Source organism: Arachis ipaensis, chromosome B3, assembly GCF_059453495.1.
Source record: "Arachis ipaensis isolate K30076 ecotype BB chromosome B3, ASM5945349v1, whole genome shotgun sequence".
Taxonomy (NCBI): domain Eukaryota; kingdom Viridiplantae; phylum Streptophyta; class Magnoliopsida; order Fabales; family Fabaceae; genus Arachis; species Arachis ipaensis.
Window position 1 is genome coordinate 116,399,106 of NC_142438.1, and position 6,193 is coordinate 116,405,298.

General features: G+C 42.0%; 1 protein-coding gene across 1 annotated transcript; it reads right to left on the reverse strand.

The window, feature by feature from the left end:
- Positions 1-1,725: 1,725 nt before the first annotated feature.
- LOC148572166 (uncharacterized) lies at positions 1,726-4,433 on the reverse strand. Its single transcript, XM_088507389.1, has 4 exons — positions 4,312-4,433; positions 3,159-3,938; positions 2,183-2,866; positions 1,726-1,900 (listed from the first exon to the last, which is right to left on the reverse strand). The coding sequence occupies exons 1-4, from the start codon at positions 4,431-4,433 to the stop codon at positions 1,726-1,728; spliced, it is 1,761 nt and encodes a 586-aa protein (XP_088363515.1).
- Between the last annotated feature and the right edge of the window lie 1,760 nt (positions 4,434-6,193).

Consider the following 6,193-nt stretch of genomic DNA (forward strand, 5'->3'; position numbering starts at 1 on the left):
TCCTTTCCCACTTCTTTTCTGCTGAGTGTGTGTTAATGAGGTGAAGGGTTCATTAAATGAACCTTTATATATGTTGGACTTGGGCCGATCCAACCCGTTAGCATTTTTTAGCCCGTTTGGCCCAACTTTGGGCCAAACCTTTAAAATTAACGCCCGGTTTTCCATTTATAACATTTTCCTAAGGTTTTTGACTATTCTCACTTTTTCTCGCGCAGTACCAGGCAGATTTGAAACGCTTGATTTGCGGTTTTTCACGGTTTTTCGCAAAAAACACATTTTCTGCCTTAGAAAGACCCACTGAGTCCAAAAATCACATTTAAATCCTCAAATTCTCATTCTAACTTTTCGGAATCTAATTTAGACAATATTAATTACTTAATTAACCGGTTGATTAATTGTAGTTCTTACATTTCTCCCCACTAAATAAGAAATTTTGCCCTCAAAATTTAATGATTACCTGAGAAAAGCTCGGGGTAATCTTTTTGCATCTTGGATTCCAATTCTCAAGTATGCTCTTCAACTCCCGCTCACTCCCAAGCTACTTTAACTAACTGAACTTCCTTTCCTCGCAGCTTCTTCACACTAGTATCGTTAATACGCACCGGGGTTACTTGGAAGGTTAAGTTCTCCCTCAACTCGACTGACTCAGGCTCCAACACATGTGCCGCATCCGACGTGTACTTGCGGAGCTGTGACATGTGGAATACGTCATGTAAGTTAGACAGATGAAGCGGCAAAGCTACTTGATATGCCACCGGCCCGAATCGTCTCAGAATCTCAAACGGTCCAATGAACCTCGGATTCAACTTCTTGGTCTTAATGGCTCTTTCGATCCCAATTGTCGGTGTAACCCTTAGAAATACATGTTCTCCCACTTCAAACTCTAACGGTTTCCTTCTCTGATTTGGATAACTCTTCTGTCAGCTCTGGACAGTTAAAATTCTCTCCCGAATCTTCTTAATCTTCTCAGTAGTCTCAGCTACCAAATCGGGATCTAAAACACTTACTTCACCCGATTCATACCAACAAAGTGGAGATTGGCACTTCCGTCCATACAAGGCCTCATACGAAGCCATCCCAATGCTCGCATGAAAGCTATTGTTGTACGCAAACTCCACCAATGGCATGTAGCGATCCCAACTTCCGGGTTGATCCAACACACATGCCCTCAGTATATCTTCTAATGTCTGAATAGTCCTCTCTGACTGTCCATCTGTTTGTGGATGATATGCAGTACTGAGACATAGTTTTGTACCGAAAGCTTTTTGGAAAGCTCTCCAAAATCTTGATGTGAATCGGGGATCACGGTCCAACACTATGCTCGATGCACACCATGCAACCTTACTATCTCCTTGATAAACAACCTCGCTACCTCTTCCATTGAACAACTTATTCGGATAGGTAGAAAATGAGTGGATTTGGTTACGCGATCCACAATCACCCAAACCGTGTCAAATCCCGACCTAGTCCTCGGTAAACCGGTCATAAAATCCATTGCAATTCCTTCCCATTTCCACTGAGGAATCTCAAGAGGCTGTAGCATCCCTGACAACTTCTGATGCTCTATCTCCACCTTCTGACACGTCAGGCACTTGGATACCACTGTTGCTACATCACCCTTCATCCTAGACCACCAGAACATCTTCTTTAAGTCATAATACATCTTCGTATTTCCGGGATGAATAGAAAACCCACTGTTGTGAGTTTCTAACAACAAATTTTGTCTCAAACTCCCAACATCCGGTATGCAAATCCTTCCCTTGTATCTCCATAATCATTCACTATCTTTAGTGAATTCTTCACGCCTCTTATCACCAACTGGTTGAAATAATCGTTGAAGTTGTTGCTCATCTTCCTAGGCCTTCTGAATCTCTGTTTTAAAGGTACTCGAGATCTGCAACTGATTCAAACAAACTCTTTTAGCAACTTCACCAATATCCAGCTTAAGATCTACGAACTTATCTACTAGCTCTTCTTCCTTGATTCTCATCCAAGCTATGGTTAACGATTTTTGGCACAATGCATCTGCTACCACATTCGCCTTTCCAGGGTGATAACTCAACTCAAAATCATAGTCCTTTAACAATTCCATCCACCTCCTCTGTCACATATTTAGCTCTTTCTGATCAAAGATGTACTTGAGACTCTTATGATAAAAAAAATGCTAAATCTCACTCCATACAAGTAGTGTCTCCAAATCTTTAAGGCAAACACAATTGCCGCTAATTCCAAATCATGAGTGGGGTAATTCACTTCATGCGGTCTCAGCTGACGTGATGCGTAAGCCACCACATTTCGGTGTTGTATCAACACGTAACCCAAACCCTTCAGTAACGCATCACAATATACTTCAAACGGTTCCTGCGATTCTGGCAAGATTAAAACAGGTGCTGAAGTTAACTTTTGCTTCAAAGTTTGAAAACTCTCTTCACACTCCGATGTCCACACAAACGGTACCTCTTTCCTTGTCAATTTAGTCATCGGTAGTGTAATCCAGGAGAATCCTTCAATGAATCTCCGGTAATATCCAGCTAATCCTAAGAAACTTCTGACTTTCGTTACCGTTGTTGGCCTTTCCCATTCCATCACTGCTTTTACCTTAGAAGGATCTACTGTTATTCCTCCTTTGCTCACCACGTGACCTAGGAACTTCACTTCCTCCTTCCAAAACTCACACTTTGACAACTTAGCATATAATTTCTGCTCTTTTAAGATTTGCAACACAATCCTCAAGTGTTCCTCATGCTCCTTTACCGTATTAGAGTAAACTAAGATATCGTCTATGAAAATCACCATGAATTTGTCCAAATAGGAACGAAATACTCTGTTCATGTAGCCCATGAAAATAGCAGGTGCAATCGTTAACCTAAAGGACATTACGCAAACTCGTAGTGTCCATAGCGTGTCCTAAACGTAGTCTTAGGGATATCATCCTCTTTCACCCTTATTTGATGGTAACCGGATCTCAAATTGATCTTGGAAAACACTCCAGATCCTTACAATTGATCCATCAAGTCATCTATCCTTGGCAGCGGGTACTTGTTCTTCACAGTCACTTTGTTCAACTGTCGATAGTCCACACACACTAGCATTCCTCCATCCTTCTTTTTCACCAATAAAACTGGCACTCCCACGGTGATACACTTGGTCGAATGAACCTCTTATTCAGAAGCTCTTCCAACTGAGTCTTTAACTCTGCCAGCTCTATCGAAGCCATTCTATACGGCGCAATCGATACTGGTCCGGTTCCCAGCACCAATTCAATTGCAAATTTAATCTCCCTTTGAGGTGGAAACTCAGGGATATCTTTCAGGAACACCTCCGGAAAGTCTCTAACCACTGGCATCTGATCTAAGTTCTGAGCATCACCCAACGCATTAGCAGTGAACATGATATAACCCTGACACTCTTTCCCACTACAATGTACCATTACAGAGTTCAGGTAATACCCCGCAGCTACCACTACTCCATTTTCTCCTTCCAGCATAAATTGAATTGTCCGTTCAAAGCAATCCAATAAAATTCGGTTCTTTGACAACGAATCAAATCCCAATATCATCTCCAACCCAACCATTGGTAAACAGATCAAGTCATGCACAAAGTCTCTACCCTCAAGCTTGAAACCTACTTGCCTACACCCTGACCTAGTCATCACCGTCTGATGCGGAGTATGTACATGCAGATCAAATACTAACTCTGATACTTTCAAGCCTAGTTCCTCAACTTTAGCAAACGAAATAAACGAATGCGATACTCCAGTATCATACAATGCAACTAAGGATTTATCACTAACTAGACATATACCTCTCATCAACGGATCTACCTTGAAAGCATCCTTGGCGTTCACAGCAAAGACTCGGCCTTGATGCTGACTCTGGCCCGCATTTTGGTTCCTTCCATGAGTGTAATCCCTCGCAATGTGGCCAGGCAACCCACAACTGAAGTAACCACCTAAACCAATCTTGCATGAGTCATAAGGATGAAAACACCCACAACGTACACATATCAAATCCAGAGAATTCTTACTCTAATTTTCTTTCCCTTTAGCATACTGAAACTGAGTCTGAGTGTTCTTCCTGAAGCCTCTTTGACCTTGTGTCGCATATCCTCCTCTTTTGATGCTTTGACCCCTCGGATGAAAATACTTGCCACGTCCCTTGCTAGTGTTTCCTCCATGAGTTTCCTTGGACGAAGCTACCGTCTTGGCATACTCTTTCCACCACCCTTGCTTTGTTCACCAAGTCGGAGAAGACATGGATCTCCATAGGAGCCACAGCAGTCATTATGTTGTCCTTTAAGCCTCTCTAGTACTTGATACACTTCCAGCTCTCATAGGTCTCCGGGACACCCTGACATATCCTAGAAAACCTACAAAGCTCCTCAAACTTGTTGGTGTAGTCCGCCACAAATAGGGAACCTTGCTTCAGCTGCATCAGTTCCTTCTACTTTGCTTCCCTTGCAGACTCAGGAAAATACTTCTTGTAGAAGGCCGTCTGAAATATGTCCCATGAAACATCGGCGTTCTGAAGCTGTAGCAAGCGGCACTCTGCTTGCCACCAGTGTTGGGCCTCTCCCGCAAGCTAATAAGCAGCAAACTCCACATATTGATTATTCGGAACGTGCTGCACCTGTAAAGCACGCTCCATAGCCTGGAACCAGTTGTCCGCTTCAGTAGGATTAGTTGATCCTCGGAAAATTGGCGGATGAACCTTGAGAAACGTCGCCAAGGTCATCGGAACACCACCCGTGTTATCACCATTTCCCTCAGCATTGTCATTCACATTTCCTTCACCATTTTCGTTTCCGTTTCCGGTCGGTTGGTCCAATCTCTACACAGCTTGCAGAGTCGCAGAAACATTAGCCTCCATGGTATTAGCGAGATTCACCATTGCCGCTATGAATTCGGCATGGTTCTCAACTGGTTGCTCATTCCTACTTTCTCGTGAATGCGCTCGACTTCATCTGCAAGTGGCCATTAGGGTTCCTGTCTACACTAAACAATCGATATCAAGGTGATTAGTCTTAATATCAAAAGCCTAGTACTTCAATTATCCTAATAGGCACTCACAAATAAGCATGCTATGCAATATCAAACAGATAACCTAATAGCATCAAAGAAAAGACACACAGAGTATGCAATAAAGCACAATCGGTCCATCCCTCAGGCTCACGAGGACGAACCGCTCTGATACCACTAAATGTAACACCCTAATTAGCCTAAGCTTTACCTCGCGTCGTAAAGCAAAGATTAATCAGAGATATAGAAAGAATAGTATAATCTAGAAGCCCGATGAAGGATATTGCTCAAAAACCCCATTTGAAAAGCACAAAACGTACTAACAGAGCTTCTAACATAAAACACAAGGTACAGATAAGATATATCAAAAGATAGTAGTATAATATCATAAGAATCTAGCCACGGTTCATGGAGTTTAAGCCGGCTAGCCATATACAGACTATGCAGAAACCAGACAGTAAAAAAACAGCTTATACAAGTTTTGTTCTCTCAATACATGCCTCTAGGCTAAAATAAAATACAAAAATGAGAGATGTATAACAAAATAAACAAAAGACTCCAAAAGGTATCCGGATCCTCCGCTTCTGTCACCATCCAAGCAACTCACTGAGGTGGGTTGCGACTTGCATTTGAAAAATATAACAGAAATATGTATGAGAACCGGATGTTCTCAGTATGGTAACAGTACCCAGTGATGTAGGATATAAGACCCCGGGACGCCAAAGGCAATCCTAGACTTCATATCAATCACAAGATTCATCTTAGGCATACTAAAACAATAAAGCATAATAATATAAATCTTAACATAAATAAACAGGGTACTCTATCTTAGGGAATTTCTAATCTAACTAACACCGCTGTCCCACAGACTTCACCAACCTATCCTCTATGCGATCCCATCGTCACCGCCTTCCGAACCTCCTCCTCCCAGTAGAAATCACAAATAATTGCAATGCAAATAAATCACAAGTATAAGCATATAAGAAAAGTAGTCAAGTAAGCAAATAGGCATGTTATTCAATTAGGCATACAATTTTAAGTCGAGAAAGCAAACAACAACAACAACAACAACAACAACAATAACAACAACAACAAAGCCTTGTCCCACTAAGTGTGGTCGACTACATGAATCAAACGACGCCATTGTGCTCTGTCATGTGTCATGTCTACAGAGAG

Excerpts from the sequence above, each read along its gene's own strand:
- LOC148572166 (XM_088507389.1), bottom strand. The coding sequence starts at position 4,433 with ATGCAGCTGAAGCAAGGTTCCCTATTTGTGGCGGACTACACCAACAAG. Across the intron at positions 2,867-3,158 it reads GAAGAGCTTCTGAATAAGAG|GTTAACGATTGCACCTGCTA; the intron begins GTTCATTCGACC and ends AATGTCCTTTAG. Across the intron at positions 1,901-2,182 it reads AAGATTTGGAGACACTACTT|TTGCAGATCTCGAGTACCTT; the intron begins GTATGGAGTGAG and ends TGTTTGAATCAG.